The sequence below is a fragment of the Rousettus aegyptiacus genome, unplaced genomic scaffold (genome assembly GCF_014176215.1).
Source record: "Rousettus aegyptiacus isolate mRouAeg1 unplaced genomic scaffold, mRouAeg1.p scaffold_m13_p_5, whole genome shotgun sequence".
In the NCBI taxonomy this organism is placed as follows: domain Eukaryota; kingdom Metazoa; phylum Chordata; class Mammalia; order Chiroptera; family Pteropodidae; genus Rousettus; species Rousettus aegyptiacus.
Genome location: NW_023416308.1, coordinates 34439619 through 34454755, shown reverse-complemented (window position 1 = coordinate 34454755; position 15137 = coordinate 34439619). Strand labels below are relative to the sequence as shown.

General features: G+C 49.0%; 1 protein-coding gene across 3 annotated transcripts in view; it reads right to left on the bottom strand.

Moving 5' to 3' along the window:
- Positions 1 to 738: 738 nt before the first annotated feature.
- Positions 739 to 15137, bottom strand: part of TTC36 (tetratricopeptide repeat domain 36) — a 146436-nt gene continuing 132037 nt past the window's right edge. For all 3 annotated transcript variants that reach the window (XM_016139293.2, XM_016139294.2, XM_036220623.1), the window contains one exon: positions 739 to 14593. In XM_016139293.2, coding sequence (XP_015994779.2) covers positions 14331 to 14593 — 263 coding nt within the window. In that variant the 3' untranslated portion in view covers positions 739 to 14330. The remainder of the gene's footprint in view (positions 14594 to 15137) is intronic.

Genomic DNA, 15137 nt, shown 5'->3' with positions numbered 1-15137 from the left:
GAGGCTCTGGACAGAAGAACATCAAGCAGTTATGAGGACAGGAATAAGGGGCTGTATTTAAAATAAGAGGATAAAATAAGGAATGAGGAGTGAGACCCTCAGCCCTCTTCTAGGCTTATACCTCTGAAGCAGAATAGTGGAAGAGCCTCCCTTTGGGGAACTGATCCACCAAGAGAAAAGACTTAATGGATACTGATAGTCTTTAAGCAAATATCCAAGTCCTTCCTATCCATCAGGTTCCAGTCAGCTTTTTGGTATCTCGTTCTGTGTGTGTGTGTGTGTGCGCGCGCATGCATGTCTGCAACTCTCATTCTTTAGTATGAATGTATAGTCAAGAGATCAGCAGAGATTTGAAGAAAGTCTGAAAAATAGAGATTAAAACCGACAGAACAAAGGAAATCAGAGAAATAAAACAGGTAATTATGATTTAACTTTTATATTGTATTATATTTGTATAATGCAATATCGTATGTAACAATATATTTATATATAACACAATATTATATCTAATGTATGTTATAATAATTACATATTAAATAAAAATGAAACCTCAACATAACAAAACTTATGGGATGCAGCAAAAGCAGTGCTCAGAGGGAAATTTATAGCTAGAAATGGTTACATTAAGAAAAAAAGATCTCAAACAATCTAACCTTACAATCCTGAAGACCTAGAAGAGGAAGAACAAACTAAACCCAAAGCTAGTAAAAACAAGGAAATAATAAAGCTTAAGGCAGATATAAATAAAATTGGTGACAGAGAAACAATAGAGAAAATTGACAAAACCAAAAGTTGGTTCTTCAAAAAGATTAACAAAATTGAAAAGCCTTTAGCCAAATTGTCTAAAAAAAAGACTCAAATAACAAATCAGAAATAAACGTAGGGATATTACTATCAATTCTACAGAAATAAAAAATTAGGGAGTACTATGAACAACTGTAGACAACTTGGATAACCTAGATGAAACGGACGGATCCCTAGAAACAAAATCTACCACGACTGACGAAGTGGAACATTTGAAAGATCTGTAACTAGTAAGGAGATGAAATCAGTAATCTAAATTTAAAAATCAAAGTAAAACATACATAAAATGACACCATTTAATCACTTTGAACATACACTTCAGTGGCAATAAGTCTACTCACATGGTTGTGCAAGCATCACCACTATCACCACTATCCAGCTTAAGAACCTTTTTGTCATCCCAAACTGAAACTGTACCCATTAAACAATAACTCCTGCCTTTCCCTCCCCCTCCACTCAGCTCCTGGTAACTTCTGTCTCCTGTCTCTCTGAATTTGCCCATTCTAGGTACCATGTAAGTGGAATCAGACAAAATTTATTGTCCTTTTGTATCTGGCTTATTTCATCCAGCATGTTTTCAAGGGTCATGCATGTTGTGTGTGTCAGAATGTCCTTTTTTAAAATGCTGAATAATATTCCAATGTGTATATGTACTATATTTTCTTTATTCATCCATCTGTTAATGGACATTTGGGTTATTTCTACCTTTTAGCTATTGCAAATAATGCTGCTAATAGTGTACAAATAACTGAGTCCCCGTTTGCAGTTCTTTTGGGAATAGACTTGGAAGTAAAATTGCTGTATCATTAGCTTTAACTTTTGGAGAAACTGCAATACTGTCTTACACAGTGGCACCATTTTACATACCCACCAGCAATGTGCAAAGCTGAACATGAATTTTTAGAAGTTCATATTAAAGTCTATCGTGTTTGGAGGAATTCAGTAAAACATAGTCTAGGAGGGAAAATGCAACCAGAACTATGTTTGCCCAAATGTTGAACAGCAAGCAGTACATCCCAGCTCAAGGTACCAAGCAACCTGCCTATTATCAGAGAATAAAGATGAAAGATTTACTATACTAAAGTATATTAAATGTGGTGTTCTTTCCCAGGAAAAAGAGAACTGTCATGTCAGGGGCATTAGTAATGCTGAAAATTCCATTATCCTCAGAAAGACCAAAAAGCTTACAGAATATCAAAGGGACTAGATCAGGGATCTCCTCCTAATACTTTACTATGAAAATTGTCAAATAAAAGGATTTTAGAAGAATTGTACAATAAACCCTTACATACCCACCACCTAAATCCTACAATTAACATTCTGCTACATTTGCTTTGTCTCCTTATTCACTCCTCTATCCATTCATCAATCCATTCTGGTTTTTGATACATTTCAAAATAAGTTGCAGAGATCCATGCACTTCTCCCCTAAACACTAGCATGCATATAATTAACTTGCATTCAATATTTATTTATGGTTCTTTTGTCAAGTGAAATTTATACATGGTGAAATATACAAATCAAATTACCATTTAATTTTTTAAACTAGAACTTTTGAGATATAATTCACATGTCATAAAGTTCACCCTTGCAAAGTGTATAATTCAGTGGTTTTTGGTCTATTTGCAGAGCTGAGCATTGATCACCATTAATTCCAGAACATTTTCATCACTCCCAATAGAAGACCCATCTTCATTAGAAGTCACTCTCTATTCTGCCCTCCCTCTATTCCCTGGAAACCACGAATCCCCTGTCTCTATGGATGTGCCTGTTCTGGGTATTTCATATAAACAGAGTCACAGAATATGTGGTTTAGGATTTGGCTTCTTTCATTTGATGTGGTATTTTCAAGGTTCATCTGTTGTAATTCCATGGGCTTTTACCTGCATAATAAGCAGGTTTTTTAAATCTGCATTTTTCCAGGGAAAAAAAAGGTTAACTTTTATCAAATTCTCCAAACAGTTTGTAAGTCAGTAAAGGTAAAAGGAATCTCAGATCTAAGGGACGTATATGGAGAATTGGGACACTAATTTAAAAGTCCACTCCTTAGCAAACACTAGCAAGGATGAGAGATTTGCCAGAAGAGCAAATATTTCTGTTAAAGTAAGACCTTCAGTGCAGCTAAGAGGAAAGCACACAGGGCTCCTTGCCAAAGAACCATCAAGGAAGCGGCTCTAGGGCTTCCCAATGGGAGCAGTGGATGAGAAGGTCAACAGAATTGACAGCAGGGAACCCTGGTTCCTAAAAGTTCTGGTGCCATGAAGGAGCTTACAAGCAAAATTAGTAGAGGCTTGAACAACGTTCCTCTCAGGAGGCTGGCGCAGCCTTAGCCACTCCCATGGAGAAAAATATTGAACAAGAGAGAGGCGAGGGAAAGATGTGGTTGGAAAACCCACAGCTATGCAAGACAAGCCAATCTGTTACTAAAAAAGGTATAAATCTGCCTTTGTGATGCCCCAGAAAAAATTTTTCGTTGAAAATCACAGCCATCTGTACCCCCAGTCAGGGCAAAGTGGCTCAGTGTGGCTTAGCCACACTCTGGAGTGGGGAGAGTCTGCCAAGTGATATTGACCAAGCTAGACTCAGTAGCTAGTTTTATCTGTGATTGCCACCAGGCACTCCCAAAGTAGAAAACACCATCCTTGCCACTGGGAAGAGTGTAATTAAAGAAATATTTATTTTTAAAACTAAGAGATCTGAAGCAAAATGTTAAGACTCAACTTGTTGAATTGAGTACAGAGGTGTTTGCTGTATTTTCTCTACTGTGTGATTTGGAGAGTTCATTACAAAATGTATTTGAAAGACTGAAACGCATGTAACATTCACTCAGTCAAGTTTATTGAACCTACTGTGTGCTCAGCACTGCCCTAGGCAGTAACATGAGAAAAATAACAAAACAAGATAACAAGGGAAAAATATACTCCAAACTCTTACTAATGTGCAGTCATTTTCATGTTGCTTCGTTAAGTGTTCTTAGGTCTTTGGGAGTATGTGGTCTTCCCTTTTCCCCCTGCCCCCTAAAGCTTCTGGCACTGTTGAATTATGTGCCAATATGACCATCCCCTGAGGAACAGAGTGTGGGACAGGAAGTGTGGCTTCCTGTTGCTAGTGCAGTCAAGGGTTGGTCTGGGCTAGGGTGCCATGGCAGAGGAGACATGTTGAGGAGGAACCCATCACTCTGGAGGGCTCAGGGCACTTAGTGAATCCCAGGAAGGCCAGACTTGGAGAAGCCGCAGAGAGGTCCTTAGGGGATGTGCTCAAAGCAGTAACACTAAGAAAATGAAGCACAGTATGGATACCACCAGACTTATTATCTCCCTCTTTTCCTCCTGATCTTTGCTAACACCAGGCACTAGCACCACCAGAGGCCAGGCCAAAGGGGAAGTCTGGTGCCCAGTGAAGAAGTGGAGAAGGTCCAACATATAACCCATGATGCCCAAAAGCAGGCAGAATGGAGGCAGCAGAGAAAGGGCAGAGGTATGCAGCAGAAGGGGCTACTTTGTGCTTAGCTGAAGACCCTGGGATAGGGGTTGGTTTCTGTGCAAAGGGTAGTGTGGTTCCATACAGCTAGCAGGGTCCTTAATTTTCCCAGAGGGAACGAAACTGTACAGCATGGGAAGGAAATCCAAGCCATGCGGGGACTGCCTTGGCCCCATACCAGGCATGCCTCCGGGCCTACTGTACCACATGCTGCCGAGTACTGGCATGGGGTACAGAGCAGGTCCAAGCCAACAGGGCTGTGACACGCTTAGATGCCAGATGAATTCTGAACACACTGGGCAAAGAGCACTTTCTGCCTGGACATGGGCATTACATACAGGCCCCCAACCGGAGTTAGAACAAGGGCTTAGGTCCAGCTTGGCAGCCTTGCCAAGGACATTTGTGCTCCTGAGGGTCAGATCCCAATGAAACCATCATGTGGATGACAGAAAGGGCACCCCAGCCAGGAAGCAAGCAAAAGTGGCAGTGCTATGGCCTCTTCTCACTGGCAACATGGCCAGGCAAAAGAAAGAAAGAAGCTTTGGAGGAGTAGAAGAGTGCCCATAGGCCACGGCACCCTTTGTCTCGCCCTCAGCTCAGAACCAGATCTCATCACTGCTCATACTGGACACTCGATAGCTGTAGCCCAGCACTAGGATACAGGTGAAACCTGCAAGGTCAGAGATGCCCAGGGGTCTCAGTAACCCTCATTCTTGAAGTTGGGAGACCACTCTGCAGCTGGGGACTCAGAGGCACAAGCACCAGGGCTAAAGAGCAGAGGAGGAGGGTACCTCAGCTGGTGAAGAGTCTGCTGGGCTCTGGGTCCAGAAGTTCTGGCTGTTTCTCTGAGCCATCTGTTGGTCTGCTGGTTTCCCTGTTAGGTGACAAAGGGAGTGGTGCCCAGGACAAGGAGTGTGCTTGATGAAGCAAGGTGTTGTTTAAAGACAATTCAGGGGCAAACAGAGGGTCCTGGAAGTACCTTGGGAATCTGGAGTGAGGTCGTTGAGCTGAAGGTTGGACAGGAGAGACATGTTCTCCCGTGGCAGGCGCACACTGTTGAGCTTCAGGTTGTTGGAGTCACTACGGGGCAAAGCTTGGGATACGTCCTGGCTCCAGCAGGCAGGTTCCTGTTTTCAGGCTTGTTCTAAAACTACCAGCAACTGCAGATTCCCACCTGTCCCTGTGCTGCATCTCCATTCAGCCCATCCACTCAACCCCAGAAAGAGTTACCTAGAGATCAGAGATGGGTGCCGGGAGGGGCCCGAGGAGAAAGAAACCACACCACTGTTCTCAGTGTGCCCACTCACTCTGGGCTCTGCCCCACCTGCCCTTTCAGACCAGGATCCTCAGGCAAGGAGTCTCTCAAGTGCCCAGCACTAGCTCTGGGACCAGGATGCTGTTCCCGGTGCCCAATCTACCATCTGGGATTACCTATGGCCACACCTTGGGGTTCTTGCTCTGCCCAGCCCTCCTTACTGCCCTGCTGCTCATCCCGACCTCATCTCAACTCCCCCAGCCACCCTCTGCATCCCACTTCTTTGGTCCTACCTTTAGTCTTCTCATTCCTGAAGGCCAGGTAGGCCACAAGGTGCTAAATGCCACCAGGGTGTCCAGGGAAAGCCCTCCAGCCACAATGATGCCAAGTAGAGGCACTTCCACCCAGGTGGCCAGGGGTCCTGCAGATGGGCAGGGCCCCGGCTCTGAAATGCCACAGGTACTACTCTATCCTCTCTGCCTAAGGGAGTTGGAACAGTCATTCATAAGCCTCACCCAAAGAGCAACAAATCTTCCCATTTCTGTACTGTGATTCCACACCCACCAGAGGCTTTGCTCAGCCAGTTGCTGGCTGTGCTCTCCTGGGGTAGGAAGCGAGGCCACCCATGTCATTGGTAGCTACCACAGACAGGTTGTGTGCCAGCTTGCGGAGATGCAGCTGCATGGTGTGGTTGGTGAGCCAGGGGTAGCTCTGGGCATCCAGCACCAGGAATTCGGAGGCGTTGACAGTCACTGGCCCATCCTGGTCCAACTAGGTCACATTGACAGGTGGGTTGGCAAGCACCAAGGCAAAAAGGACAACCAGGAGGCCCTGGCCCTGAGCTTCCTGGTATTTGGCCCCAATCTGGCCAATCTCCAGCTTAACTGGTGCAAAGCAGAGGCCAATCTGCTCTCACCACAGCCCCTCATACTTCTTGCCCTTTATTCCCAAACCCAGAAGGGACCTATTTGGATGGCTGGGTCCACATTATACACAGCATTTTGTAGTGATCAAAAGTATAAGCAGTAGAGCCAAAATGTCCAGATCCGAATCCTGGCTTTGCTACCTACCAGATGTATAACTTCTGCCAGATTGCTTAACTTCTCTGTGTCTGTTTTCTTGTTTGTAATTTGGGGATTACACTAGTAATTGCCTCATAGGATTATCATGAGTATTAAAGTGAGTTAATAGTTGCAAAGTGCTTAAGTGTTTGTGAAATGTCCTATCAGACCACCTGCCAGGTGGCTGCTTGGGATCCCTGGGCAGAGACCTTCTCTTCCTGCCCACTTCAGGGACACTCACATTGCACACTGAGGATGGTGGGGACGTTAACTGACCTGCTACTACCCAGGTCCTGCAGAGAGCGCTTGAGCTCATGCTAGGCCAGCTGGACAGTGACAGTGAAGGTTCTGGTGCCTCTAGAGAAGGCCTCTCTGCTCACACTCAGCAGTCCTGAGGTGCTGGCCTCCTGCAGCTGTCTATCTACATACAAAGTGTGAGCACCGAGCTGATAAAGAAGGGAAGGCTTTGGTGGTGGTGAGACACCCAGTTGAACGATTACATGAGGAGCTGACATGAGAATGAAATGGCAGGCACCAACTTTATTGTGGGGAATGCACGCTTCTGTGCTAGGGGACTGCATGGGCTCTATATAGATCAGAGAACAGTAGTGGCATTCTGCCACATGTGTAATAAGCAATAAGCTGAGTCATACTTGCATAAGTTAGGCTCAGGTGCCTTACTACATTAATGTAACATTTTAAATCTGGAGTCCTATCCCTAGCTGCGAGCCTGGATCACAGCCAGACCTGGGACCCACACTCCACCCCTACAGGGTTGTGGTGTGGTATCTGCCCCAGAGGGCTCTACATCGGGCTCACAATCCACAACAACACTATAAAGAACAACAAAATACTATGAGGCTACAGGAAATAAGGGCTAGGATGGCTACTGCCCGCCGCCAGGAAGACCCCAAGGAATTCCACCAGGTTGTCAAGGGGTCTTCTTCCAGGGCATGGATGGCTTGGACTTCAGTATCCAAGCTACCTGGAGAGTTACCTGTGCCTGCTCGGCATGATCAGGAATGTAGACACAGCATTCTACATGGAGTAGGGCACAGGTGCCACCCTGGGCAGCAGTTAGAAGGTCAAGGGCCATGTGGTTTTGCAGAACTACTTTCTGCATTTTTATGGTTTCATTCATTAAAAGGGTTACAGCCTGACATCTAGCATTCAATGCTTGTGCAGCGTGCTGGGCTAAAGCTTCTACCTGCAATTCTACATCTATGGATCCCACCCATGGAATGAATAACGCCAGGGGTAGAACCACCATGCTGCCCGTTTCTGCTGGTACCAGCGGTGATATATGGGATCCCAATTGCGAGATAATTGGGGCAAGGTAGATAATATGCATCCAGCTAAATAGGGACATCCCCATGTACAACAGCCAGTCCAATCAGTGGGCAAATAGGGCCAGCCGTAGTGCCTACAGACCCAGAGGTACCCTGCAGGTAGCCAGTTGGAAGGCTTGTACCAACATATCATTTCCCTTCCCACCAGATCTTGGAAATGTTAGCAAGGGTGGTGTTAGCACACAGCTCGGGGGGTATCCACCCCATGATACAGTTGGGCATAGATCTTACTTGCTCTATGCAGTGAGGGGCCTGCTCCCACAATTCCACATGTTCTCCTGCCAGCCATCCCCACCCACTGAAAATGGCATAGCCTATGAGAGGCAGGGAGTTGCGATGATCATGGCAGAGTAGCACTTCCATGGCCTACCGTAGCTGGTTTCATTCAGATGTGGTGTTCCAGTTGTGCAGCTGTAGCTGGAGTAATGTGCCATGACAGTCCCTCAGCTGCTTCCATTGGCAGTTCAGTACACACCCAGCAGCGGGAAACACTGTGTACAGCAGCAAACACATGAGCCCTGGACATGACACTGTTCCCTGTTGTCAACCTGGGCGATAGGATAGAGCAGACAAAGGGACCATTAGGGGCAAGTCCCATCCTTCCAGGAGGACGCAGGCCACCTGCCCATCTTGAGATAGAAAGGTGGCTGGGAGAGGAGCTGCCTCTAGCCTGTGGTACCAGACAGTTTCTCCAAGGGTAGCAGGCCAGGGGGCCTCCACTGGTGTCACAGTATAGAGAGGAATGGGCCAGAGGCTAAGGACAAAACACCCCATTAACAATGAACCCTCTGCCATCATCAGGAGTGACACTCTCAAGGGTGTATGCCAAATTCAAATCCAGGGTTCTATTCGTAACCCATTGTGTAAGCCCTGTCCCCAAGGCTCCACCAGGGCCACCCGCAGCTCTTGTGCTACCTGTATGATCCAGGGCTACAACCAGGTGGCCTGTTTACTTGCTGCCAAAGGTTCTGGGGCTGGCAAGAGCAAAGCACCTTGGTAGGCTTGGGGCAAGAAATGTTTAGCAGCAGTGCCCAGGAAAACCTGCTACAACCCTGTCAAGGAAAGACAACCCTGTTTGCTGGGGTTGCTCATTCAGAAGGGGTATAGCCTGTGGGAGGTTAGTATACCAACGGCGCCAGCCCAGACCCAAGGCATGCAGTTTATCCATTAGTAACCCATTGAGTTGTTCCACCATTCCAGCTGCCTGTGGGTGATAAGGGACATGTAACTGCCACCACACATCAGTGATGTGGACTGCACCTCCTGTCCAGTAAAATGAGTGCCTCTATTACTGGAGATTAATAAGGCCGGCCATAGGCCACCACAAGGTGCTCCAAAGTGTTCACAGTATGGCATTAATCGGCTGCCACCAGCCATGCAAACCCTACATCAGCAGCTGTGTCCACACCTGTGAACACATAGCGGTGTTTCCAGTCTGTGGGCAAAGGCCCTTTGTAGTCCATTTGCCATTCCTGGAGCAGCTTAGCCTCACAGGGCACTTCCCCCAGGGTACTCTTTACCCACCATCTCTCTGGTTGCTGCTCAGCATACCAGGGGCATTGTGACACTGCAACTTGTACTTGTGGCTGGGTCGATGATAGCCCCCATGGCTTCGCTACCTGTTGCATGGTACAGGCCCCTATATGCCCCAGTTTTCAGTAGAGCCAGGGGCCAATGTCTGCTGGAACTGGTGGTACACAGGCAGAGCAGACTTGTGCCAGCACATCAACTACATCATCGTCTGGGGCCTGTAATGGCCAATGGCTGGGGACATGGTATATAGTGGCCCACTGTTGAAGACCCCGCTTCCAGAAGTCTTCCTACAACCCCAAGCCCCATTGGGGACAGTGGCCTATTATCTACTCCTGGGCAGCCCACTGGGGCAGCAACAGAGTTAGATCTTGATACACAGCCCAGCTGTCAGTGCAGTTGTGCACTGTGCCAGTTTCATTTGTGAAGGCCGACCATGCAGCACAAAGCTCCGCCCATTGGCTGGATTGGCCAGCACCAGTCTCATACCAAAAGGTTTTTGTGGATGGCTGTAACACCATGGCAGCCCACGTTGGGGGCTGCCCATGGCATGAGCCGTATACCAGGTATTCTCAAGGATGGGAGCCTGACCTTCTACATAGGAACTCAGTATGTCCCCATCTCAGCAGGCTCCACCAGGAGCTCTGCTTGAAACTGCACCGGTCTCAATAGGGAATGCAGTTGACCTGACAGGGCTTGCAGAGAACTGCACCCACTGTTCCAGGTATGCCCCCGTCTTATTTGGTGTAGGGGTTTGTGCATTTCCCATATGGGGAGTCTTCACCTAAAACTGCAGCCACCCCTCCATAGGATATGTAGATTGCATGGTTATGGGATTGGGGCTAGTGATGGCCTCACTGGCCAGAAGGGCTACATATATGGCAGGCAGTTGCTTCTCTATCAGAGAATACCGTGCTTCTGCACCTTTCCTATTGGCACCTGTCAACACCTTCCAGAAACCGTGCTTCTGCCACAAGCCCATCCAAATCCTGCACCGTAAGCAGGAATGGGAGGGCTGGATCTTCTACATGTAGTTTGGTCTTGTGCTACAACTTGCTTTGTAGTCTTAAATGCCTCTTCTATCTCAGGGGTCCAATTCCACTGGGCACCCTGTCACACTAGACAGTGAAGGGGTCATGTCAAGGAGGCTTAATGAGAAATGAACACTCTCCAAAACCCCAGCAACCCCAAATAGGTTTGAAACTGCTTCACAGTCTCCCAAGAATTTGACAGAGAACCCAGGTCCCTGGACCTTGTCCTCGTTGACTGCCCAACCCCATTTGGCGAGAGCTTCTCAAAGGCTGGTCACCGCTGCTTCTAGTTCTGTAAGAGAATCAGAGGTTAGCATTATATTATCAATATAGCGATACAAATACACTGCAGGCAGTCATTTCCACATGACTAAATCTTGAGCCATGAGATCATGGCACAAGGTAGGACTGTGCAGACAGCTCTGGGGAAGGATGAGGAATGTCCACTGTTGCCCTTTCCAGGAGAAGGTAAACTGTTTTGGACTTTCTGGGGCTATGGCAATAGAGAAAAAGGCATTTTCCAGGTCTACCACATAATGATATCGTCCAAGTTCATGTGACAACTGGTCCATGATGTCTGTGACATCGGTATGGTGGCACACAGGGGTGGCCTAACCTTATTCAGCTTCCGATAGTCAACTGTCATATGCCAGTAGCCATCAGTCTTCTTCACTGGCCACATGGGGGAGTCGTATGGGCTATGAGTAGGATGAATGACACCAGCTTCTTCCAGCTTCAGAATAGTGCATCCTATTTCCTCGTGGCCTCCTGGCAGGCAGTACTGCTCTGTATTCACCATCACCATCTGGGCAGCCTGGGGCAACAACCATGAGGCATGGTGTGAACATTCCCAGATAATAGTTTTCACCATCCAGATATGAAGACAAAATTCACCCACAGTGGTAATTATAGTCAAGTCTCACAAAACATCAATCCCCAAATGTATTCCTGTATGGGGGATATGCACTCTTGATATGTCTGAAGAGACAATCTGCCAATACCCAATGTCATAGGGACCTGTCGCATGTGAATGATTCGACCCCCATAGCCTTCTATGGTTTTGGTGGGCCTGGAAAACTTGTCTGGATTCCCATAGAGCAGGGTGCTGTCTTACCAGTGTCCATGAGGGCCAATACCCTCTGCACATTGAGGGGGGACCAATGTATAGTCAGTTACACACACACACACACACACACACACACACACACAGCCTCAGGTCAACCAGCTCCCCCGCCAACTGGGTGTCGCAGCCGAATCCCTAATCAGGGAGATAATCTGGCAGCTGCACCTCATGGGTTGTGGCTTTCCCATGAATAGGAGTGAACTGCTGGTCAGGGCCAGGTGATTCTACAGTGCCAGCAGCACTTAATTAGGTTGCTGCTCGATCTTTTTTGCAGTGACCCCTGCTGTGAGGAGATCAAACCACATTTGCCTGCTGATCAGGTTCATGGCCTATTGGGCTGGGGACTGCCCTGCCCCCCATTTTGGCATGCCTTCATCTGTGCACTAGCTGGTTTGGGAGTGCAGGGGGTGGTACAGCACTCACTTGGGTGGAATACACCTCTCATTTCACTTCCACATCCCCAAACCTTGCAGTGGCAGATGTTACCTCATGGATCCGCCTATCCGCACAAGGGGCCAGCAGTGCTGCCATGGTGCCAAAGGTACCAGCCCGGCCAGAGGTCAAGATCAAGTCCCTCATACGGGTTGTAAATACCTCCTCATTGGGGCTAGTGTACTGGGCACGAAACATCATCTCTCACATGCCCATTTCCCGAATTATCTGGATCAGATCTAAGTACGTGGTCCATTTGTTCACTGTCTCTGGCAACTGCCCAGGGTCAGCCCACACTGTCTGTGCAGCGGACATGAGCCACTAAATGAGGGCGTGGTTGCCTGTACCCCAAGTCATACGTGCCACATTTTGGAGGTGCTGCCTAAGGGATGTTATCATCGTTACAGAGGTCAGCTGGGCCAACTCTTCTGGAGATAATTCAGTCTCTTCAGCCACATCATCCCACCGCCACAGGAGATACCCCAGAACCATCTCCCCGGCTCTCTGCAGTACCTGTTTTGTCAGGTCCCGGAGTTCAGCGGGAATGTACTGGATCAAGGTGGTATGCTTTTTAGCTTGGGGGCACCACCAGCTTGCCCCCTTGGGGCCAGCGGCTGCTCTGCTTCAACCTGCGGTCGTATCACCAGCCGCAGTCCAGAGTGCTGGGGGCTGTACTCACCAGCTACGCCACATGTCAGTACTGAACTGATCAAAAAGGGAAGGCTTCGGCGGTGAGATGCCCAGTCGAAAGAATGCACAAGAAGCCAACATGAGAATGAAATGGCAGGCATCAACTTTATTGTGGGGAGTATGCGCTTCTGGGTTAGGGGACTGCATGGCTTTATATACCTCAGAGAACAATAGTGGCATTGTGCCACACATGCGTAATAAACAATAAGCTGAGTCATACTTGCATAAGTTAGGCGCAGGTGCCTTACTATATTAATGTAACATTTTAAATCTGGACTCCTATCCCTAGCCGTGAGCCTGGATCACAGCCAGATCTGGGACCCACACAAAGCCAATTGGGGGTACCAGGCCCCCCTGCCATTTGGCAGGTGAAGACATGGCATTCATTCTCCCAAAGTGCTCGCTCAGCACCAGGCCTGGCCATCGATTTGTAGCACCAACATCCCACAACCTGGAACACAATAGGGGACTGTGGGTAGGGTTGGTCCTGTTCTGTAAGAAAGATGAGGTCCCATTATAGAGAGGCTGTAGGCAGAGAGACTGGAGTACCTAGGTTCTCTCACCAGGGGCTGGCTGGATCTTGGGTAGGTAGGTGAGAGGAACCCAGTTCTGATGACTGCAACCTGAAGTGGGTATCCAAGCCAAAGGTGTAAACAAGGAAGGGAATTGGCCCCAGAAGTGCTTGGTCAAGAGATGCAGAAGGGTGTACCTGAGCTCAAAGGCTGGCAGGAGCAACAGTGTTGTGTGCGGGAAGGTAGCTGGGCGTGGAGGCAGCGCCATGGTGGCCCTGGCCTGGGCTCCACGCTGCCGAGAGAAGGGGGTGGGTCTCAACATCAATCAGGTTAGACCAGGCAAGCTTAGTAATTCCTCCAGGAACTAACTCTCCCTAAACAAAAATGCAGACTGACCCGCAGGGGCGAAGGCAAAGACGCGAACATCCAAGCCCAAAAGCCCAAACTCACTCAGCACATAACCTGTACCTGCGGGCGCAGAACTGAGCCCTGACTCTAGTGGACAGACAGGCGCATCCCCACAGACACACAGAAACAAGCAACCGTGCAGCTCGTCCGAGACCCAGACGCATACAGATACTAGGCTACATGTGCCCCTCCCCCAAAGGGGCCCTCCGTCTCTCTGCCCCATCTCCTCCAGCCCCCATCTTTCGCCCTACGCCCCCTTTCCCATCCTCCGATTGCTCTGGCGGATGCAGGGTGAGGCGGAAGTGATCCGGAAGGAAGGGGTCACCAAGCATTCTCGCCCCGCCTTCAGGGAGGTTCACCTGGGTCCCACCCCGAGCTCAGCCAGAGCAACGGCTCAGGTCTGATGAGCGCCGCAGAGCGCTGCAGAGCGCTGCAGGGGCGGGGCTGCGCCAGGCTGGGCGGATCAAAGCCACGCAGACCTGCCCCGCAGCCCGGACCAGGAGGGCCACAGCTCCCTCGCCTCCACCCCATGCAGCCCGTGACGCGCAGGCCTCCCTGCACTGGCGGGGACGGCAGCTGGACTGAGACACAGGCGGGAGTCTGGGCGAGCTGCGGCTTTATTGGTTCGGGGCCTGCCCCTGGTCCCGCGGGCCGGCTCAGCACCCGTTGCTGGGGCAGCGCAACTGCCCCATCACGTCGGCCAGCATGCGGTTGCACAGAGCGGCGTACGGGTTGAGCAGCACCAGCTGGCGCCGCGCGAAGGGGCTGCCCAGCTGCGCCGCCCTCTCGAAGTCCCTGCGGGCGTCGTCGTCCTGGCCCTGAAGCCGCGCCAGGAGCCCGCGCTGCACGAAGCCTTGGCGGGCGGCGCGACCCCGGCCGCCGCTCAGCGCCAGGGCGAGCTCCAGGTCTTCCAGGGCTCCTGTGGGAGGAACGAGCACAGAATCCGGGCTCAGAATTGGGGCCCTGGGGCTCGGCCATTCACAGCCCGCCTGCCCTTTATCCTAGAGGTAGGTATTGTTATTTCCATTGCGCAGATGAAGACTGGAAGAGTTGGTAAGATATACCCTAGCTGCATAGCCCATTACTGGCAGAGCTGGGACTGAAGCCCAGGTCTCCTCTTGTCCCACACCAGAACGTGAAGGTTGCTGGGAGAACTTTGAATGGTTACCATGTTCATGGATCTGGCCCGTTGCTGGCGTGTAGCAGGCAGTTTACTCCACACATATGTATGTTATTAACCATCCACCTTATGCCAGGGGATTAACTGAATCCCCGAGTCCAAGACAATTATTAGCTGACAACTGTTTCTTACAGATAAAGTCCATTTCTCTTTTTTTTTCTTTTGAAGACTTTTCCATTGTGTTTTAAAACAGCTCTCACCTGTGTTCTCCACTGACTGCCTGACTTTCCTCATTCCTGATTCCCATAATCTTATTTTGTATCAGATATTCTTTGAAGGAGGT